The sequence below is a fragment of the Hemibagrus wyckioides genome, linkage group LG15 (genome assembly GCF_019097595.1).
Source record: "Hemibagrus wyckioides isolate EC202008001 linkage group LG15, SWU_Hwy_1.0, whole genome shotgun sequence".
Classification (NCBI taxonomy): domain Eukaryota; kingdom Metazoa; phylum Chordata; class Actinopteri; order Siluriformes; family Bagridae; genus Hemibagrus; species Hemibagrus wyckioides.
In genome coordinates, this window is record NC_080724.1 from 19,904,024 (window position 1) to 19,928,415 (window position 24,392).

The 24,392-nt window shown below is 38.8% G+C and overlaps 1 protein-coding gene across 1 annotated transcript in view; it reads right to left on the reverse strand.

Moving 5' to 3' along the window:
* Positions 1-225: 225 nt before the first annotated feature.
* ngfa (nerve growth factor a (beta polypeptide)) overlaps positions 226-24,392 on the reverse strand; it is a 43,747-nt gene continuing 19,580 nt past the window's right edge. The window contains exons 2-3 of the mRNA XM_058409865.1: positions 1,750-1,863; positions 226-1,650 (exon numbers count right to left, since the gene is read on the reverse strand). Coding sequence (XP_058265848.1) covers positions 1,004-1,639 — 636 coding nt within the window. The 5' untranslated portion in view covers positions 1,640-1,650; positions 1,750-1,863 and the 3' untranslated portion in view covers positions 226-1,003. The remainder of the gene's footprint in view (positions 1,651-1,749; positions 1,864-24,392) is intronic.

The following is a 24,392-nucleotide window of genomic DNA, read 5'->3' on the forward strand; positions in this document are numbered from 1 at the left end:
TCAGTTTAAAAAGTGAATTATTGTGGTGTGAACATCTAAAAGTGAAAAGTTTATTTATGCTAGTTTGTCAGTAATGCTAATGATCAACACAGATGAATAGTTTTCTGTCTAGTTAGCAATAGTTAGCGCACACTGTTCTGTGTTGTTGTGGTCCTTCCCATGTGTAAAGGTTAAATGAAGCAATGACAATAAAATCCACTTGAATTAAAGGAGACGTCATGCTCTGAAGTACTGAAGTGTTTAATAAATAACAGCATGAACAACAACAATGACACAACATATGCTTGTTTTCTGGATGTATACTGTATATACACATACATATTTAATATTTTTGCCTGTATAAACTATATAAATATGTCATGCAGTCATCATAACTTAACAGACCAATAATTTACAGTGTGAGGTAGGGTAGGACAGGGGTAGGGTGTTGTAGATGGAGAAAAAAAAAAGGAGGGGAGGAGTCTGGTATGCTGAATTGGCAGTACGACGTTTGTCTGAGGAGTGGATGGGTGGGTGGTGGTTTGGACAAACAATCAAAACAAATCAGCACTTCTAGAGAAATATGTTGGTGAAATAGCTTTCTCTGGAAGCACAGAGACGATTTGATTTGCTTAGTTACTTTGTTGGATTCATTGATTCATCTAGTGAATCGGATCATGAATCGGTGCATTTGCAATTTGATTTGTCGATTCACTTCAGAAAAGAAATGAATGGAATGATTAATTAGTACTTCCACATTTCGGTCCGTTTGACAGACTTGTCAAACGAAACAAGCGAATTTCTACCATTCAAATGACTTGTTGTCTGCATCAACGAGCCAATACTACGTCAATTTGATTCAATGATTGTTGAATGAGTAGCAAACCGAATCGTGAATTAGTATCATCACGAACCGCTTCACTTGATTTACGTGTCGAGGAAACAAGCAAGTCAGATCATGAATCCCTACTTCCACAATTCAATCAACTGATTCACTCAGGAAACAGGGGAAAGGACTTGTGAATCAGTGCTTCCACGATTTTCGACTGACCACGCACACACAGGCGGCGTTGATTCGGATGAACCTCCAGGTGACCTGATTCTTGAAAGAGGTAAGCGCCCGGACATACGTGTGTGTGTTGGTGCAATAGGAGTTCCAGCGCTTGTTATCGATCCCACGGCACCCGGTTGTTCCTGCCTTCATCCCACGGTGGGTGGAGCCACGGTTTGTGACTCGGCACGTGGTTTCGTAAAACATCTGCTTCTTGACCACGTTGTTGATGCGAACATCAGGCAGCACCGTCACTTCGTTTCCCGCTAAGTCTGTAGCACGTGTCATGTTTCCCACCCAGTGATTTTCGCTATCGCAGGCCGAATATTCACCACGGTTCTGGAAGTCGCGCGCTCTCCGGCGTGTTCGCGGACTTCGAGGCTCGAAATGGCCATCGGAGGGCACTACGTCGCTGAAGAGCACACGAGGTGATAGGTAACGCCACTTGTTGAACAGTTTAGCGTCAACTGTGGGGATGAGGTCATCGTGGGTCGAGTCCTGGGTTCCTGCGTTCTGATTGGCTGGTTCCTGTGAGTGGGCGTTTCCCACCGTGTTGAGTGCAGCCTGGACGCTGATCAGGAAGAGCAGGACCGGCGTCGACGACCTCATGGGCACACGAGCTAGAGAGAAAGAATGACGTGTATGAGACAATGCAGCTCAAACATCTAACTTAAGCATAAGCAAACAGCTCAGGTATTGATATGATACATCTGTTTCACCTGTGAAATGTTTCTGGTTGAAGTGAACGTCTCGTGGGCTCCTAAAGCCAGTGTCCAGTGCTGGCTGAGCCCCGAGAGCCTGCCATCAGGACCGGCCTGTGTGTCTGCTTCTCTCTGTAACACACACACACATATTTATTGTACAAATCTTCCCCTGTCCATTTTCTCTTGGTTATGTGTATAGACTTCATGTGCCATATCTTAGAACACATAACCTAGGCCATATCCTAGAATACACACTAATGCCTAAAAAAAACATCCCTGTTACCAAGCAACCAACATCCTGACCACAGCTCACTAATCAAAGACAGAGTATATTTAGATTATCACAGCTACTGTTGAAGAAAATGCAGAAAATGTACACACAAAGGTTAGTACTAAGCATTTTCTCAAAGAATGATCTCTTGGCCCAATAAACAAGCAGATTTAAGCGAAATGTAGTTTTAACCTGTGTTATGACAGGCTAGCAGCCTCTAGTCTGCACTCTTTCATTTATTTTTGACATTTTGACGCACATCACTGACTTCAGTTAAACTATGAATTCCGGTATGTATTAGTTTGCTCTAGTAAATTGATGGTTAACTACTGAACCAATGGTTTGACATTTTTATAGATAAAGTGTGAAATAGAGTGGTCTTTCCAGTTGTCCGCCTAAAAAGACTGTACCTGTCCACCTGTCCATCCCATTATAGTCAGATGGCCACTAGAGGGCAGTAAAGATCTTTAAATGTTAGCAATCTCTCTCTCTCTCTCTCTCTCTCTCTCTCTCTTACACACGCACACACACATACACACACACAGTCTGTCTCAAATCCAACATTAGGTAGTATTATAAACAAATCAAAGTTTGCCATGATTTAAACGATGGGAATTCCTTCTCATTTCAGTGAGTCGAATCTTTCGGCTCAGCTTGCCAGTAAGAGTCGACTCTTTCATCTCCGAATGATTTATCTTACCAGCTTTCGAGGTCGCGATGTTTGTTGATTGCTTATTAATGTTTGGACATTTGTTCCTCACAAAATGTTGCACTACATTTAAATAAACAAAACAAAACTACTTTACAAAATATATTACAATATATTCGATATGCGCCTACATTAACGGACTCCCTACTACGCTGCCACATACACACACCCGAGACAGGCAAACACCTTAATATTCAGACTAATGAACAAAAATATCTTTAAAAAGAAAAGAAAATACGTATTTACTGATACACTGCGACAGAAATGAAAGGAAAAAACGCGACTCATATATGTACAAGTCGGCTCTTAGTGTTCATCTAAAAGAGCCGACTAAAAGAATCGATTCGTATCGAAGAATGCAAACGACTCTCTCTCTCTCTCTCTCTCTCTCTCTCTCCCCCCGTTCTGTCTCTGTCTCTCCACCCGTCTCTCTCTCTGGCTCTCTAAAAGAGCCGACTAAAAGAATCGATTTGTATCGAAGAATGCAAACGACTCTCTCTCTCTCTCTCCTCTCCCCCTGTTCCGTCTCTGTCTCTCTAAAAGAGCCGACTAAAAGAATCGATTCGTATCGAAGAATGCAAACGACTCTCTCTCTCTCTCTCCCCCTGTTCTGTCTCTGTCTCTCCACCCGTCTCTCTCTCTGGCTCTCTAAAAGAGCCGACTAAAAGAATCGATTTGTATCGAAGAATGCAAACGATTCTCTCTCTCTCTCTCTCTCTCTCTCTCTCTCTCTCTCCTCTCCCCCTGTTCCGTCTCTGTCTCTCTAAAAGAGCCGACTAAAAGAATCGATTCGTATCGAAGAATGCAAATGACTCTCTCTCTCTCTCTCCTCTCCCCCTATTCTGTCTCTCTGTCTCTCCACCTGTCTCTCTCTCTGTCTCTCTAAAAGAGCCGACTAAAAGAATCGATTCGTATCGAATAATGCAAACGACTCTCTCTCTCTCTCTCTCTCTCTCTCTCTCTCTCTTCTTTTGTTCCCTCTCCCTCTTTTTTCTCAGTCCATGCTGAGTGACAACAAATTTGAAATCATTCCAATAAAATCTTTTTAAATGTTATCTAAACATCGTGTCTCTCCCTTACAGTTATGTCTCTTTCTATGGCATGTGTGCTACTTGAAATAATCTTAACCTAAATTCAGTTTCTGACAAATTTTCTTTATTTCAGACCTTCACCGTTAGTACAAATTAGCCTAATTAGAGTACAATGTGTGTCATGCGGTTCCCTTTTTTCTATCGGTTGTATCTTTGGTGTAGAAAAAGTACAATGTGATTTGAGAAACCTAATATGGGCTTAAGAACCACTCTTGCAACTTTATAAAGCGTTTAAAGTACTACTTTACTTTTTATTGTAATACTTTCAAAGAACTGAAAAGATACACGAGAAAGGTACAAAAGGGTACGAACCCAGTGAGAAGGTGAGGTACAATGTAGTACCCTTTTTAATGACAGAGTAGACATTTGTCCAGCTTTTCAAACATTTTCAAACATATTCCTGCCCTCAAAGTTCAAAGCCGTAAACGATCTTTTTACAGGCATCTTTGTATTAGTTCTGTTTAGATGCATTTTGATGTATCATCTTCTGAATTATTGTACAGATATTAAACTAGCCATCTTGCATTTCTTGCAACTAGCATTGCTTGCTACATAATACGCATTACAGGTATCATAATATTTGGGAACAGACGATTATTTAGTACACTTCTATGCGGTTTGGGATGACTGTGTCTGGAGTAATCCAATTTGTCAGAAGAAGTAGTGAAAGCTTAATACATCAAAAAAAAAAAAATTCTCTCTAAGACTTTCTCTCCAAGTGTGGTTTTGGTGCAAGTGGTCACTTTCTTGTGGTGTTTCCCCTCCACATGCGGCACATGTGCTGTCCGTCCAAACACACACTCAGTTGATGGATGCAGGATGAAAACGCTGGGGGGGGGGTTCTGTATTTACATTACGACGAGTGCGAGTTGCACTTTAACGCTGAAATGTGCGCTCCATGCTCCCCTCTGTAAAAACACACCGGCTCACTCACAGAAGGTCAAAGTGGTTTAGCCAATCTTTCTGACAGCTTTTTTTTCAATGCACACTCCACACTACCCCTAAACACTACAGCCATCAATCATTGGACAAAAAACACAGCCAGAGATACACACTGGTACAGTTTGCTTATTGTTCTCCTCCATACCAACAGCCATGTGATTCATTTCTAAGAATTGGTTATGTTTTCGAAGAGGTACAACAAGATGATGTCATCAAAAAGCAACGAGTAAACACACACACAGTCTTGTAATTTTTCATCGTCTAAATCTAGACTAACAACCTAGTCTAATAAGCAACAGACTAAAATTTGACTTTTGACCCAATTTGACCAACAGACTAAAATTAGCTGTTAAAATAAACACTAATGCAAATTAACACTAGCATTAAATGAACTAACAATTAACAAAGACACACATATCCCTCAAACAACAGGTCACTCTTTGTGATGGTCATGTGATCTCAGAGGTTTAACCGTTTCCATTAATCTGTTAAATATTTGATACTATAGCATACACTACCAGTCAAAAGTTTGGACACACCTTTTAATTCAATGTTTTTTTGTTTAGGGATTTATTTTCTACATTCTAGAACAATACTGGAGATTTCAAAACTATGAAATAACACACATGGACTTCAGTAATCCATATGTAATGACAAAAAACAACAGTCAGTTGTTATTTTAAGACACGAAGGTCAGGTGTTCTGGAATAGTTCTTGCAAGAACAGTATTGTCAAGTGCATTTGCAAAACCCATCAAGCACCATGATGAAACTGGCTCACATGAAGACCATCCCAGGAAAGCAAGACCAAAACTGACCTCTGCTGCAGAGGGGAAGTTCATTTAGAGTTATACCAGCCTCAGAAATCACCAATTAAAAGCACCTCAGATTAGAGCCGTTATGAAGGCTTTACAGAGCATCAGTAGCAGACATATCTCAATATCAACTGTTCAAAGGACATTATTGTGAATTTTGGCCGCCTTCAGCATTGTTTTACAATGTAGAAAGAAATAAACATCAGGAAAGACCATGGAATTAGGTGGTGTATCCAAATTTGTATATATGTATATATGTATATTCATTTCATTGTCTGTACAGATCTATCGTTGGGTCACAGGGAGCCTGTGATCTCAGATGTCATCGGGCATCAATGCAGGACTCACCCTGGACGGAGTGCCAACCCATTGCAGGGCACACACACACTCATTCACTCATGCAATCACACACTACGGGCAATTTAGAGACTCCAATCAGCCTAGAAGCATGTCTTTGGACTGTGGGAGGACGTTATTGGTACTTCCATTTAATGACAATTAAAAAAATGAAGAGTATTGAAACTCTAGCCTTGAAAGATGTAAGCGCCCAGACATCCGTCCTTACTTAATAAAGAAAATGAAGTGCAAAATAAAAATAAAGACAGTTAAGCATCTGATATGAAGTGTCAGAATGTACCACTTTAACTGGGTGTGTCACATCAGTTGTAGAAAGTAAAATACTTGTACTTTTTACAATTACACTTGCTATAGTATTTATCTTAATAGAAGGATATGTATTTCACTGACATGAACTTGGTTTGGAGAAAATCTCAGTGAGGAGCAAGTGATTGATCAGCCCATTAAATTGAACTGAACATGAATGATTCCTTTCACATAACTGTATTTTGCAGTGAAATATCAGAAGGCAGCTGTGATGGTGGTGATATTCCGTATATAGGCCTTCCTGTGGTGTGAGGAGAGGTCTGCTATAATATAAACCTAGCTAAATCCCTTGGAAATGTTCATGTTCTGCATTTGAAACTCGGCCATGAGCTTAATTTTGGTTTTGGTGTAAGCCGAAAAGCGTGCTTCCTGGAGTTTCTTTATACGGCAGAAGAAAAAAAACCCAGACCTCGTTTCCCACAGTATACAATGGAAACTTTGCACATAAACATGTCCATTTGGATGAAATGTACTCCACAGTGTAGGGCCAAAAGTTTGTGGGCACTTGACCATCACACCCATATGTGGGCCTTTTCTATTCTGTTTGAAAAAAGCGACAGAGCTCGAAGCAAGTGTATATGACGATCGTATGCCGGAGTTACTGGACCTAGGAGACTTAAACAGTGTTCCAGCGTGACAGTGCCCCTGTGCACAAAGCACAGAGCTCCATGAAGACATGGTATGTGAAGGTTGAAGTGGAAGAACTGGAACACCGACTGAACCCCAGACGTCCTCACTCTTACAACATCAGTGTCTGATCTCACTAATGCTCTTGTACCTGAATGATCACTAATCCCCACAGTGACGCTTTAACATCTAATGGAAAGCCTTCACAGAAGAATGGGTGTAATGATCAGGTGACCAATCAGGATGTCAATCAATTAACTTTCATAACCCAGTAATGCAGATGTATTCAAATGATAAATAACCAAACATATTGTGCAATAAAATGTAAAATATATAAATGAAATGAAAAGAAGACAAACAAGAAAATATATCAAATGAATATTTGCATTTTTCTATTTATGCACTAATGTAAATGCTTGTTAAAAACTTACTTGTGTCTTTCTCTAAGCTGAAATGCAAGCATACTATTGCTATAATACATACCCAGGGTTGCCAGGGATATGATTTTTGCACACTTTGGGCTAGGAACAAGGTTGCTCATTTTAAAAAATGATGTGAAGGTGTCATGTGTTTTCAAGGAAGGTGAGGAAAACAACTTATGTTTTATATATATACAACTTCCCAGGATAACAATATATATATATATATATTTATATATATGTATATAATATATTTTGGGGCTAGTTTCAGGTATTTTTTTAGGTTTAGCTCGAGATTTTACCGAAACAAGTACTAACAGAGCATTTTCCTGTGCATGCTAGACTAAAGCAAAAAACTAGCTGGTGTTAGTAAAATAGCTAGCTGTGTTAGACGGCTAGTCTCTTATATAATAAGAGCCTCATCTGTTTATCTAATCTGAGAAGCATGTGAATGATTCTACATCAACAAATGTCACAGTGATTATACTGTAATAACATCATTAGCAGTAATAAAGCACAAGGTGATTATAGATATGAGGCTTAATAATGTTGTCACAAACGTAGCGTACACGCACTATGCAATTAGCCCACGGCATCCTGCGCTAATAGATCGCCAGCATCGGATAAATTAACGTCCTTCAGAAACTCAAACATCCTGCTACTGAGTGCTGCGTCTCACACACCGAGAGCAGCGTGTTAACTGATTGGGTGTTGGGTGTCGACATGCTGCTTTTGCCAAAGTACACATGCTCACCGTGTCGCTGACAGCAACGATAAGATTATGAAGTGGTGTTAAAGACTGATGGCTCATTTCTGTCATTAAGAAGAGAGACCCTGAGTGTATTAGTGATTCGAACAGTAATAAAAACTAATCAGTTTGCGTTTGAATTACATTAAATCAAACACTGTGCCTCTGGTTAGAAATTTGCAAGCTGAAATGTGATTAAGCGGTATAAAATAGCGTGCTTTTGCAGGATGCTTAACTAAAGGATCAAATCTTGTTAGCTGCATAATTCTCATGGCTCCAGTTCACAATAAACAAACAATTAGCAGACAGACACCAGGGATTTATTCTCTGACTCACTACACGTCAGGTAAACTTATAGAGTTTTACTGAAATTCAGAGGTGTACAGAGCTGTTATTTGTGCTCAATTCATTTCTAATTTGATGTTTAAGGGAAATATGGAAATATGGAAATTTGACACAAACAATATATTTACATTGTATGCAGTACAGTCCAAAAATTTGAGACCACAATGAATTTTTTGAATATTTTAATTCAAAATTAAAATATTGAAAAATTTATATAGATCAGGCATAACATTATGAGCACTGAGAGGTGAAGTGAATAAGACTGATGCTCTCCTCATCATGGCACCTGTTAGTGGGTGGGATATATTAGGCAGCAAGTGAACATTTTGTCCTCAAAGTTGATGTGTTAGAAGCAGTAAAAATGGACAAGCGTAAGGATTTGAGCGAATTTGAGAAGGGACAAATTGGCGGATGGCGGATAGACGACTGGATCAGAGCATCTCCAAAACTGCAGCTCTTGTGTGGTTGTATATATACAGCTCTTGCTCTTGTATATATACGGGTTATTTAATGTTCATGATGCTGCATGAATATTAGGTCCCTTTCTAGGTCCCTATTTCGATATGAAGCATATGTTCAGACATGCTGATGGATTTTATCTAAAATGGATTATCAGGTCTTGCACAAACTTGTGAAGTCCATGCTAACTCAAGTTACACTGTCATTAACTCTTTTATCCAGGGACCAAAAAACTGGAATTTTTTGTTGTTTCCATGTTGATGATTGAATTTCTCACTCCACACTGGTGGTTAATATGAAGCTCGTATGAAAGTAGACACTCAGAACTTTAAGAATTTGTAGTGTTTCAGAACTATTTCTGTTTATTCCTAGTCTACTAGGGGTAATATATTCATAAAAAAGTTCCAAAAAATAAAAACGGATATTTTTTTCCACACAAATGTTTCTATCCTCAAATGATGATATCAAACCCATTTCTGCTCTCTGAGATGCCCCAAGTGCTTCATAAACATCTAAAATTTATCTTCAACCACTAAAATTCTGTGTAAGGTTATCCAACAGAGGGAAAAACACACTGAAAGCTGAAAGCCAACAGAGTCCTGACTCATTTTATATCAGACTTGCAGCCTGAAAGAAAATCTTGCAGAAAATCATTCATTTATTTATACTGATTGTAAATGTCCCATAAGTCCATTACCTTCCTGCTGGCTTAAAGATGACAGTAATTTTACCTTAGTTGTCAATCATAAACTGTATTAAAATATTAAATGAGAAACAAATGCAAAATTGAAGCATTTTCACTGACGCTCTTAGACTGTATTATTTTTTTTAACTAAATTAAAATTACAGTCTGGAAACCTTCAGCGGTATTTAAAACTCCTCTTCTAACAGAAACCGTAAAATGCATTGTATAGAAAAACCACACATTTTTTATTTTAGATAAAATATACCCTTCTGAGCTATAACTAATTTATGATCCTTGCAAACTGTGAGGCTCAGCTTCTTTAAAATGCCATAAAAGATCAGCCTTAACTCGGAAAATATGTGGTTTTCTATTAATTTGCATTTGGTAGTAAACCAAACTGCAGAATATCCTGCCAGCTGCATAAATTTACAGTAATAATGTTTTGTGTTCCACGGTAAAACACATTTATTTAATGATCTGTTCTGTCGTATGCAGCTCAAAATATTAAAATATATATTCAAAAATATCCTTAATTCAAGGATTATCACATGCATAAATAATAAGAGTTACTTATTCAATTCAGTCTCTCTCTCTCTCTCTCTCTCTCTCTCTCTCTGTGGTCTATAAAATCCTCCTTGTGGTTATATTGAGGTCAAAGCCATTATTAATACCATGTGTTATTCTAAACACACGTTTCAGTCAATACACAGCGCTATTATTCCATAGCGATTATGGTGGCCTGAACATAACACACAGTGATTGATGACAAGTTAATATACGCTCAAATGTTAATGCAGATGGAGTCCAGAAATCACAGGGGGATCAAACAGTCATACCCCCATTACAGTGCGATCTGATGTGTGGTATGTGGCTTGCCACGCTCCCTTTCAGGTGATATTCAGGGATTTTATTTCCGTCTGGATCCGTCTCCTTCTCTTCACCCTCGAGAAAAATTCAGCCTGAAATACCTTGATAGCAAAATAACTCAAGCGTGGCCTGATAACGTCAGTCCTGCCCGGATGTACATCTGATTTTACAAGCAGATGTTGATTCTTGTATTGTAAAGCGTTTTGATGACTGAGTCCGTTAAATGGAAGATGGAAATAAAGTTAATCTAGCATGCGAGATCTAACAAGTTATTAAATGGGAGATTAAAATAATGCATATGGGTTTAAAGCTTTATATTCACATCAATTTCAAATTCTGTATCATCGAATTTATGCCTAAGTTTAAACTTCTAGGAAAATAGTGAGGAGTGAAACAAAAACATCATGAAGTATGATGCAAACAGGCACTGTAAATGACTTACAGTATCATTTTACAGAAAAATAGTTGTTCTTTCGGCTGCTCCCTGCTCGGGCCCGCCACAGTAGATCATTTGGTCCGCATGTTTTGATTTGGCATATGTTTTACGCTGGATGCTCTTCCTGACACAATCCTCCCATTCTATTTGGGCTTGGGACCAGCACCGAGAGTTAACTCTTCAGTGGTCGGGTTAGCTCCCTGCCTGGGAATCGAACCCGGGCCATGGCAATGAGAGCACAGGATCCTGTTGCTGGATTTTACAGGATTGTACTGTGGGTCATTAGGAAATTAGAGCAATGTGTTGCTTTACAGAAAAATACCAGAATGCATAGTGGAATATCTAACAGTTTAGACAGGGGGGAGAATGGTAAAAATGCTCCTTGTCTAGACCCTGAATTCACAGTGAATACAGTTTAGAAGCTTGTGTGTTCAAGTCCTAGTGCCGCCAAGCATCGGCCAAACGAGCTTATGTTTTATTTTATACTATTATTAAATCTACTAGTATTTTACTTACAAAATATTCAGTATACTACTGGAAAGTAATACAATGTAGTAATCCAAATACAGTAATACTGTAAAGAATTATCTTGAATAATCTGTAAAGCGATTATAGGACTTCACAGCTGAGCTGCAGAGTAATTAATGTAAATGTTACAGTAAATGTTTCACACTTGTGAGTTTGCAAAAAAATATGTGCAGGCAAATAAGTTTTCACAGAACAACGTCTTGTGACTGAGAGTAGCACACTAAAAATTTTAAAAGCACTCAAAAGGAGTAGTGGTAAAGGTTCAAACAGTGGAACAAAATGGAGGCAAGAATGCTTACATCTCACCACAAACTATGATGATGTATAGTTTAAAGCTGAAAGCTGGTGTTTATATTTGAAGTCAAACAGATGACCAGCATCCCAATTCTACCAGTAGACACTGATTTTGGTTGTACTTTGTACGGAATTATAATTGAAAACTATAAACAATAAATCCATCCTATATTCGTTTATAGCTCTGCATAAATCTAAAGAATAATCTGGAGAAAGTGTGCTAACTGGAGAAGAAATGAATAGACTCCTTTTTAGGAGATTCTATTAGGTACCATGATGGATGGGTTTCAACAAGAAAGTTAATTTCAGCTGCCAAGACCTTACATTTAAGGAATGAATAAAGGGAAAATGTTCTGCATTTCCTAAACATTACAGCCTAGGTTTACAGATCGCCTACCTACATTACTGTAAATCCTCACTAATTGTACACCTCGGCATCCCCTACAAGGATATGTTAGGATAATTACCTTTCAATTGGCCCAATTTGTCTGAAATAAACCCAACATCTGTGTACATTTGTCAATTTGTAGTTTTTCTGTTCATACTAAAATCTTCTAACAGGCACTCCAAAAGACATGGTGTCTAAAGACATGCAAATGCAATATACTCTAAATTTACTTTCTGAATCACTGGGGGATATGCCAGTATAAATAAATGAGAAAGATTTGGAAAACCTGCCCATGAAGGCTATAGTGTTGGACCATCTAAATCGCCTATGAAGTGGGGCCAAGAACATGCGGTACAAACAAGACCACCATGAGAAACTATAAAGTGGTGTATTTACCAACAACATTTCATGGTACCTCATGTGATGCCCAACAACATACAACCTTAAACTTATCCAGATTCCATGAACTGATTTTATTAATCCGCTTTAAACCGTAGTATGTGGTCTAGGTATTTGAGAATAGCAACAGAAGTGACTTTGGGTGAACAGTCCACATGCAATTGTGATGTTTTGTAGAATAAAGAAGTGAAGGGGGGGAGCATGTGGACCTGAATTGAATAGAGAACATTTGGTTTTCATTGGCAATTGGGCAACTGGGCCAAACTACAACTTGGATCTGATTTCTGTCCATTTGTACCTCAGGTTTGCTGCTACTTTAAAAAAGGAATAGTGTTGACAGTTGACTAAGTCGGTCTAAGTCGACTAAGGATAGTTGACTAATCTTTCAATGTATTGCTCCATCGCCTCTGAAGCCAGTCTTAACATCCATGAAGTTTCAATGCTAATTTCAATGACAGTTTTCTAAAAGTAAGATATCTCTGGATGCTAACAAAATCAGGCCCATGGTAAGGCAGAGAAATGACAATTCCAGAATACCCACAGCAACATAGACACCAAAAAAATGTAACTATAAGCAATGTTTCTTAGCAGTGTCACCAAGAATGTTGGGTCAGGAGCACATGTCTGATGGAAGGATTTCCAAGGACTAGTAGTGAAATTGATATAGGTCTATCCTAGTAAGGTCTATGAGCAACAATAAAAAAGAAGAACTCTTCTCTTTTTCATAAGTGATAGTCCATGACTGCAAATCTGGCATGCTCTATTTATTACATGTGTCTCCCCATACTCACACATACTAAATCATCTGGAGGTTTTATTAAAAGAAACTTGAAGGCACAAAACCAAAAGCTACCTTTTGGCAGATAAGTTACTTATTTTTCTTATTTTGTAAAGCAGCTTTTACTAGTTTACTATTTGCAAATGCCCCTGAGAATAAGTTATGTTCACTCTCCCAAGCAGACCAGGAAACTTTATACTGTAGCGCATCCTGGAAAAAATGGCTTCTTCATATAGATCAACTCTAGTGAGATGATGTTGTGAAGACTTAAGCATTACATAGATGCCCTTACAGCATTTATCAGATGCCCTTATCCAGAGCAATTACATTTCATTGATACAACTGAGCAATTTGAGGTTAAAGGCCTTGCTTGGGGGCTCAGCAGTGGCGACTTAGTGGTGCTGAGACTGAAGCTCACAAATGTCCGAGCGGAAACCCAGCACCTTAACCACTGAGCTGCAACTTCACCCACTTTCCTTCCAGGTCTTGTTGCTGAAGTATCAATGTCTTCTTATTTCATTATTCATTGAAGCAAGAGTTTATGACTTTGTGCTGATGCTTGCTATGTGATGCTATCTTGTTTGAGCCATTTTTTCTCTTTTCTTCAGCAAGAACAATCAAGAGAATGGTGTTATCGGACAATTGTAGCTTAGTTAGTAATGGCCCAAAATTTTACCACGCTAGTTTATGATTAATATGCATGTCAGACACATGTACATTTCTGTCATTTAGCAGACGCCCTTATTCAGAGTGAATTACATTTTTATATCATTTGATACAAGTGAGGGTTAAGGGCCTGGCTCAGGGGCCCAGCAGTGGCAGCTTGGTGGACCTGGGATTCACACTCACAACCTTCCAATCATTAGTCCGCCACCTTAACCACTAAGCTACCACATCCCCTGCACACTAGAGCCTTTACACCCTCACTGATGACTGAACTTATTGAACTGTCACTTCATTTTAAGACCTAGTCCATCCAAGACATCCTGCACTTCATTCAGCATATAAATGCTATTGAAGGTAAAAGACAAAGGTAGATGGTTGTAAAATAAAGAGTACAGATGAAGGAACTCCTTTGGTTAGGGATCACTCAGTATTTTGGAGCCTGTAGGCTAACTTTGATGTATGATGTAAAAGTCAGCTAAAGACATGCTGAATGACAGAATGATGGAGAGGACTTACTGGAGTGAATGATTTGCGATGAATTTCTCTTTGAAACTTAGATAGGATTTGCTGAATAACGATATGTTTGAACTTGCAGAATGGTTCGCTGAGTGACCGAATGAAAGGACCTAGCGAATACATAATCTCTAGGGGATTGTAATATGGTTTGCTGAAGGTCAAAGGTGAACTGCAACAACCATTCAGCAGTACAAGCTTTATCTAGATGTCTATTGATTTTGACAGCTTGTCAGCGTTATTCCTTGCCGTTCAGCAGAGTTAGGACGTGCTTTTAGAGCACTACTGAAGTTGAAAGCCTAGAGGTGACAGGTGTAAAATAAAGCGTAAAGGAGAAAGAAGAGCTTTCGTTTGTTTAGAGCTCACTTATAGCTTTCTGGAGCTGAGGTTATGGATTTGGATCAACGAATCGCTGAATGAGAACTTGCCAAATGATTTTGAGAAGATTTGGATGTTGTGCAGATGGATCAAGTTCATGCTCTGTGTTTTTGCAGCCTGGAAACTGATTAAGTTGCAAATAAACAACAAATGGTGAGCTAGTTAGTTATATTACTCGAATCGATGTAAATTGATAGAACTAATTAAGTATATTAATTCTTTATTCTTCATCCTCACATGATAAACTTTGTGAGCTTGAGATATATCCGTTCAGGTTTGTCAGTGTTTCTACATATTTACTTGTTCCTGATTCAGAAAAAAAACACAATAACAACAAAAAACATGCCCAGGTTTGTAGTGCAGCAGCCTTAAACTGTTCAGAAGATATGAATGTGCATGAAGGTGCATCCCACCACCGTGAAGTGGATTTGAATGGAACGCAAATGAGAACTTGATTTGTAAATATCGACAGGAAGTAGAGCTAATGTTCCTTCTCTTGTTTGTTGGATATGCGTGTCTGCCAGGCAACTATATTAAAAAAACAAAACAAAATAGCTCAGGCATGAATTCTGCTTTTCCCAGATGATTTTTCAATCTCTGTCCAGCATTCGTAGTATTCTGGAGCCATTAAGCAAACCTTAATTGGTGTTGCAAAACAAGATGCATGACATGTCAAATGACAAAAAAATAGAACTTGGCCAATGTCCTTCTGATAGATAAAATGGCAGAACTTGCTAAAATAATCTTGAAAGAACTTTCGTGGTGTGCTAGACAGAAACTGTAGCCATTGCAATAACAATTCAACAGCATCAGTAAATCTTTCTACATCTTTTTAATAAGCTCCTTGAGTCAGAATACAACAGAAACAGATACTTCCCACAGACAGACTTTTCCATAAACATCCAACCTGCTCCAAAAGTAGATCTAATCCAAAAATATGTATTTAACAAAATGGTGAGTGTTGTACAAAAAACACTACCGAAGTGAAACTAATGAATCATAACTTCTCCCAAAAGGTTAAGAAACAAAATCATAACAGCTTTTCTCAAACTCCCCACAGTCCTGTCTTTTGACCTGCTAATCATGACCTCCTTAACCATAACCACTGACCTTAAGCAGCTCCTACCGCTCAAAGACCAAAGACGAGCGTTAAAAATCGAGCAGCAGAAGAAAAAGAATAGCAAACAATCTAACAAGCTTGAGTCAGAAGCAATAATCAGATCAGACAAAATGTCAGGAAACAACAGAAACAGGAAATCGAGCAGATCAAGTTTGGAGCGGATATTTATATCCTAGGTAATGAGAAACAGGTCCTTCTAATCAGTCAGTATTGTGGAGAGAGAGAGAGAGAGAGAGATGGATGGGTGAATGAACGCTTTACTGAAATGCTATAGTGTGAAGGGATAGAAAATGAACCGAATGAACTATTGTAAATAACTCGAGGAAGCCCGGCATTAAGAGTGAAATTATACATCGTTATATATCATTATACAGGATTCTGAAAAGTAAATGTTCTCATGTTCTCAATTCTGTTGAGTTTCATTTGTATATTCTTTGTCACAATGCAGCTTTAGAGAAATCTGGATGTAGATGTAGATGTCAAACCGCCCTCTGTTCGATGTTGATGACTATATCAGTTCTAAAATCTGATTGGCTGAGCTGTTACCTAAGCCATCCTCAGTAATTTGTACATTTGTATTATTGTGCCAGGTTTTACATTTTAGACATTTAGTAATTTTGTTGCTTAGCAACCAAAGCATACTGTTAACCTACTGTTAATCCGTTTTGCAGCGTTTACAACATAATAAAAAACCACCGTTATACACCAGCTATCCACTCAGCTAAGCATGTGGCAGCAGCACAATGCAAACAATCACACTGAAACACGTAAAGAGTTAATGTTCGGATCAAACTTCAGAATGGTGGGAAAAGTGTGACCATGGTGGGTGGTACCAAATGTTCTGGTTTGAGTATTTCTAAAACAACTGATATCCTGGGATTTTCACACACAGCACCTCTGGAATAGTGAAAAAATCCTGTAAGCAGAGGGTCTGCAGACTGCAACACCTGGTTAATGAGAATCAGATAAGAATCAGATACCCAAATAAGCCCTCTTTACAACCTTGGTGAGCAGAAAAGCATCTCAGGACTCTCACCACACATCAAACCTTGAGATGGATGGGCTACAACAGCAGAAGATAACATCAGGTTCCTCTCCTGACAGCCAGGACCAGGAAACTGAGGCTATACTAAGCACAGTCTAACCCTAACTGGATAGCTGAAGACTGGATTTTTTCCAACTAATCTCAAGTGTCCTGCTTGAGTTTAAGTTTAAGCCTGTTTGGGTAATATGTCTTTCTTTTCTTCATTCACGTGAATGAAATGAATGAAGTGTGATGTGAATATTAACTGAAACTCTCAACAGACTGCATACAGAGCTAATGTGAGGCAGGAGAGACAATAAATAGTTCCTACAGTGAAACTCTGGTCAGTTTTGGGCTATTTCTGGAAATGTTTCAAGCTGATCTGTTTTTTTTTCTTCCAACATCATTGCTGCGAAATGTATTAAATTGAAAGATCTGCAATCATCACAACATAAAAACTGATGGCTAAATTTATTTTTACTATAAATCATTTTGTTTCTAAAAATGTAATTGGCTGAGCTGCACTCAAGAGGTCATGTGACCACATCACCATAACTGAATTCTGTATTAATGCACCAAGTTTAATGAACTTTACATGCAAGCCGTTGTTCTGTCCGCAGACTATGTTAATCTTTGTCCATTATGTTGCTTAGCAACCAAAGCTTACCTTACTTATTGCTAAAATTATTTATAATACATTAAAATCGAATTAAAGTCAACAAAACCTGCACAAAGAGACTTGAGAGACTTGTATTCATGTAAAGATTTCCAAATAAAAAGGCTTTACTGTGTTTAAAATAGAGATTTAAAGTGTCATATTTATATATAACAGGTGATTAAGTAGCAGCCGAACTCAATCTAAAAATGATCCAGGTGGGTGTGGCCTGATATTCTAATAAGCACACCTGACAGCCCACAATCTGTGACTAGACCCGCTATGCCGCTAGACCTGCTATACCACAGAACTAAAAATAACTCAAGCATTAAGCATCAGTATTGGTTAACCCTGCATGTATCGACTTATCCATTTACAGAGTTTACAATGCATCTGCCCCGCCCATTTTACAGCAGAAAGTGGAAAAACATTGTGCTGCAGTCGATGTAGATGTTAACGGGTCAAACAATCATGGAGATACTGTGCTGCAGACTGTGCTGCAAACTTTAACTTCATTAGAAAGTGGTCATGGGTTTAGCTTGTGGAAGCCAGGCTTCTCTGGCAGCTCTCTCAGTAAAGAAAGTGCACAGCCTGTGGAAAAGTTTAAAACAATCCATAAATCAAGTGCACTTGACTTCAAATGAATATCTGGCATGTTTGTGCATGCTTGGAGATAATAGATGTCACAGGCCATGTTAAAACACAGTTACCCTTCCTTTGCCCTTCCCGGATTTTCTTCCACGGTGTGCAGGTAGAACGTTAAAGACGTCGGCTGTGAGGCAGACCCGGGAACTGCAATATTAATGCTAACACTTCGTTGTTGTATGACTAACAAGTCTTTAAGTGATTGAAATTTTGACAACTGATGCATCTACACTATATTGCCAAAAGTATTCGCTCACCTGCCTTGACTCGCATATGAACTTAAGTGACATCCCATTCCTAATCCATAGGGTTCAATATGACGTCGGTCCACCCTTTGCAGCTATAACAGCTTCAACTCTTCTGGGAAGGCTGTCCACAAGGTTTAGGAGTGTGTTTATGGGAATTTTTGACCATTCTTCCAGAAGCTCATTTGTGAGGTCACACACTGATGTTGGACGAGAAGGCCTGGCTCTCAGTCTCCGCTCTAACTCATCCCAAAGGTGTTCTATCGGGTTGAGGTCAGGACTCTGTGCAGGCCAGTCAAGTTCATCCACACCAGACTCTGTCATCCATGTCTTTATGGACCTTGCTTTGTGCACTGGTGCACAGTCATGTTGGAAGAGGAAGGGGCCAGCTCCAAACTGTTCCCACAAAGCTGGGAGCATGGAATTGTCCAAAATGTCTTGGTATGCTGAAGCATTCAGAGTTCCTTTCACTGGAACTAAGGGACCAAGCCCAGCTCCTGAAAAACAACCCCACACCATAATCCCCCCTCCACCAAACTTTACACTTGGCACAATGCAGTCAGACAAGTACCATTCTCCTGGCAACCGCCAAACCCAGACTCGTCCATCAGATTGCCAGATGGAGAAGCGCGATTCGTCACTCCAGAGAACGCGTCTCCACTGCTCTAGAGTCCAGTGGCGGCGTGCTTTACACCACTGCATCCGACGCTTTACATTGCACTTGGTTATGTATGGCTTGGATGCAGCTGCTCGGCCATGGAAACCCATTCCATGAAGCTCTCTGCTACTGTTCTTGAGCTAATCTGAAGGCCACATGAAGTTTGGAGGTCTGTAGCGATTGACTCTGCGGAAAGTTGGCGACCTCTTCGCACTATGTGCCTCAGCATCCGCTGACCCCGCTCCGTCAGTTTACGTGGCCTACCACTTCGTGGCTGAGTTGCTGTCGTTCCCAAACACTTCCACGTTCTTATAATACAGCTGACAGTTGACTATGGAATATTTAGGAGCGAGGAAATTTCACGACTGGATTTGTTGCATAGGTGGCATCCTATCACAGTTCCACGCTGGAATTCACTGAGCTCCTGAGAGCGACCCATTCTTTCACAAATGTTTGTAAAAACAGTCTGCATGCCTAGGTGCTTGATTTTATACACCTGTGGCCATGGAAGTGATTGGAACACCTGATTCTGATTATTTGGATGGGTGAGCGAATACTTTTGGCAATATAGTGTATATCTCTCCATCGTACATGTTGTGCTCAAATCAGCAGCTGATGTTGCTTTCATGGCTGTCATAGTTGTGTTTTAGTCCAGCTCTGCGTTTAATTTTCACGCTGAAGCGGTGCTTCATAGCACAAACGATCACATTTTGTCCAAAAAGTGACTTTTTCTGTCTTATTTCTGACACCTCAACTTTCAAGAACATTAATATTTTTCACCACTTGATTTGAAAATGTATTTTTATTTATTTATTAATATTGCTATGGTTAAGTTCATGCAAAGGCCACGATGTGTCATGTTGAATAAACAGAGCAGTAAAAACAGGCGGTGAAATCTTTGCGTCATTTCTTCATCTCACACATAGAGTAACACAGTTTGTTGTATAGCTGCAGTACGTTTCATAGAGAAACATAGTCTGATAGACAAGTCTGATCTTTTGCTCTTGCACTATAGTTAAAATAAAATCTTTAAATGCAATGTCTCTGTTTTCACTTTCGGATGAACTCAAAACGCTAGACTGAGATATATGGGGAAAAAAGGAAATATATTTCAGTTCAGAAAAAGTGTGTAGTTTTTAGGCTCATTACAGAATGTCTTATTTATTTATTTATTTTATGTGCAGTGTTTTCCCCAAGCAATCATGCAAATGTGTGCATCACATATATTTCTATTATTCTATATATTTTTAATATTTTTTAAATAATCTTTTATATAATGGTTGTTAATGTGTATATTTAATTTTAGAAGGGAGTAAATATAAAATAAAGAATATAATACAATTTAATTATATCTACTTGAGTAAAAATACTGAAGTCTGCAGGAAATCATTCCGCTTGTTTTAAAAAATGGAAAAAATTAAAAATTTCTCACATGGTTAATTCATTTTAAAACAGAGAAGAACAACGCTATTTTAAAAATGATGACAATAATAACTTGTTTTATTCCAGCTTTTATTTAATAAAAGAGATAGAAAAGTAATATAAATAAGGTATAGTAATTATATAAAAAAGGACAGAATTTCATATGTTTTTGTTTGTGGATTATTTTTATACAGCATCATCTCTTCTCCCATGGTTCAGTGAAAATGTAGACCGAGACCAGTGAAGATTTCCTGGACGGTCAGCTGCTAAAATCGTTGAGATGTCTAACAGTGAAAGCAGATGGAGTATGGTGGACAGAGTTTATAGTTAGTTCTGTGATTCAGTCGTCCCTCATGTGTAATCAGTTTCACTCGGCACTAAAGCACTGTGTTTCTGCAATTTCATGACCTGTGCCTGAAAAAATAAACACAGTGAAACATTTCCGATTGTGACAATTGACAGAAATGAGCTCAGAGCCATGATAAGATTATGGGAATGTTAGCTTTTTTTTTTTTTTGTTTTGTTTTGACATTATCAAGCTGCTGCAATCATCAGCAATCACAGTGCAATGAACACTGCAAAAAAAAATTTCCAGAGCTGATATGATCCTGATTAGCTCAATCAGGCAACCAATCAAATCAATTTCTTATCCTAGAACCACCTGGGGAACCATCCTAGTGATTTGTGAACCATTCTGATTAGCCTAAAACAACACTGAAAACTCAGTAACTGCTCTGAGGATCATAGAACCACCCTAAGGACAATCTTAGGGTTACTAAAACTATTGTAAGGATTCTAGAACCACTCTGAGAATCTTAAAAAAAAAAAAAAACACGAGTGAACCACACTGAAACCTTAGAACAACATGGAGAAGTTTGAGAATTGCAAAGCGCAACCTAGAACTGCACTGAAGACCATACAATTACACTGAGGTTCTAATAACTGAACTGAGGAACCTAGATCTGCACAGAGGAGAATCCTCAAACTGCACCAAGGATCCTAGAACTGCAATGAGAATTATAAAACTGGCTTGAAGATCCTAAAAAGAAGCCTAGAACTGCAGTCAGGAACCAAGGATCACACTGGGAATCCTAGAGCTGTACCAAAAAAACACTGAGGTTCTGAAAAATGTACTAAGAAGCGTACAGCTGCTACTGTAGAAGCATCTTGAGAATCTTAGAATTGCACAGGAGAACGTAGAACTGCACTAAAGACCCTAAAATCACACTGAGGTTCCAAGAACTGCACTGAGAGACAGAGAACTGCTCCAAAGATCACACTGAGGATGCTAGAGCTGCACTGAATATGCTAGAACTAGACTGAGGATCCTAAACCAGCACTGAAGACCCTACAACCACATTCAGAATCCTAGAACTACACAGAGGATCATAAATCTCCGCTGAGGATCACACAACCAGATTGAGGATCCTAGAACCACACAGAGGATCTTAAACCTCCATTGAGGGTCCTGGAACTACATTGGTGGTCCTAAACCTCTGTTGATGGTTGATGACTCTACAAGCACATTGAAGAATCTAAAACTTCATTGAGGATCCTAGAACTACATTGATGATCCAAAACCACTACTGAGGATCCTAGAACTACACTGATGATCCTAAACCTCCACTGAGGATCTCACAACCACACTGAAGAATCTAAACCTCCATTGAGGATCCATTATGTGATTGTAATGCAACATTAAATAATCTAAAATGGCACAGAAGCTCTTAGAACACTGAGGATCTTGAAACCACACAGAGGATCCTAAACTTCCACTGAGGATCCTACAACCATGCTGACGATCCTAAACTTCCACTGAGGATCTTAGAACAGCATTGAGCATCCTAGAAGAGACAGAGAACTGCACCAAAGATCACACAGAGGATACTAGAACTGCACTGAAAGACCTAGAAATGCAATGAGGACTACACTGAGGATTTTAGAACAGCACTGAATATCCTAGAACTAGATTGAGGATCCTAAATCTTCATTGAGGATCCTACTAGCAAATTGCATTGCATTGAGAATCCTAGAATTGTACAGAGGCTCCTAGAATTACATTGAGGATCAAGAAACCACACTGGAGATCCTAGAACTACACTGAGGATCCTTTTTTAGCACAGAACGAATTTAAGATTCCAATATAAACTCAGCTGAAAACGCACAGTCCCGGCATGTTAAAGCGTCAGTATGTGTATGGAAATGTAATTATGTTTCTTCTTCCTCAGGAGTCCCATAGTAACTTAATGACCAGTGAACCTCAAAAATAATGGTGTAACGCCCTGCTAATATGAACTGTTCTACATGACCTGGAGAAGAGGTGCCATGACATATCAGTGCCAGGGTCTGCTGTGATAACACATGATCCTGTTCCACTGGCATCACATTAACATAAATCAGGATATAAGTGCAGGATAACAGTTTGTGGGAGTTTTATTCTTCCAGAACTTGTCCCTTGGCAGAAAGGATGACATGGTTATAAGTAATGGACATAAGTTTTTATGAGCAAAACCAGGATCAAAGATAAAGTAGTAGTATCTGACTAAACAGGTATTACTCTGTGTTCAGATCATATGGGATTGTATGTAGGCTGATAAAAGTGTAAAAGATCATGATACTTTCAATATATCAACCAGGATACTGAGTGTATAAATGGCAAAACTGTAGGCTGAGGCTAAAGTTTCTTGGTTTAAGTTCATTGGTTCATTCTTCAGGTATAGTTCCTGATGTTAAAGTTCTTGGGTTTAAGTTTGTTGGATTCAATTCCTCAGAAATAGTTCCTGATTTGAAGTTCCCCAGCTAAAATGTCAATGCTATATCTATACTTTTACTAAACCTGAAGTTCCTAGGATAAATTTCGTAGTTGTAAATTACTGGGTTAATGCTCCTCAATTAGGGCTGAAGTTCCCTGGTTGAAAATTCTCAGCTACAGTTCCTGAGCTGACGTTCCTGGGCTAAAGTTCCATGGCTGAATTTTCTCAGTTATAGTTCCTGATATCTGAGGTATAGATGACTGGGTTAAAGCTGCTCAACTAAAGGTCCTGGCTTAATGTTCTTGAGCTTAAGTTCCTGTGCTGAAATTCCTCAGCTATAGTTTCTAATCTACAACTCTAATTCAAATCTAATCTAAAATGTTAGACGGCTAAAGTTCTTGGCTTAAGTTTCTTAGCTGAAGGTTTTTATCTATACTTTCTGGTCTGAATTAGACTTTCCTAAGTTCCTTAATTGAATATCCTAGGCTAATGCTCTTAGGCGTAAGTTCCTTGAGTAAAATGTCTCAGCTATAGTTCCTGATCTGTATTTGGAGCTGTAAATTACTGGAGTTTAGTTCCTTGGTTAAAGTTCCTGGGCTAAAACCTCTTGACTAAATTTCCTAAAAACACTACTTTATGCTAATCATTACACGTTACACGATCATGTTTGTGATTGTTTGATCAAATTAAACTCGTACATAACAGCAGAAGTAGCGGGGGAGTAAAAGACCTTGAGCATTACACCACCGCATTTTCCAGATCGCTTTACGACCTTGACATTCAACCATGTTCTCATGACAGTCGAGTCGTTGTTCGGCTAAACGCCACTGCGCTTCACAACGATGAGTTTACCATCTTTCACCACTCCTGCTCACATCTGCTGCTTTGAAAACGACCTTCTACTGTCTGCACACTCTGTATTCAAACCTAAACAAATAATGGAGGTAATTTTTTTTCCAGCTGATCTGGAATAATGAAAAATACATCAAACTGTATATAAATGGTCTTATAAAACATAGGAAATGTGAGTAGCTACTAAATATTAAAAACTAGTAGCAAATTTAGAAACTAGTAGCAGCAGAGATAATACAGCATGGTTTGGACTACACACACACA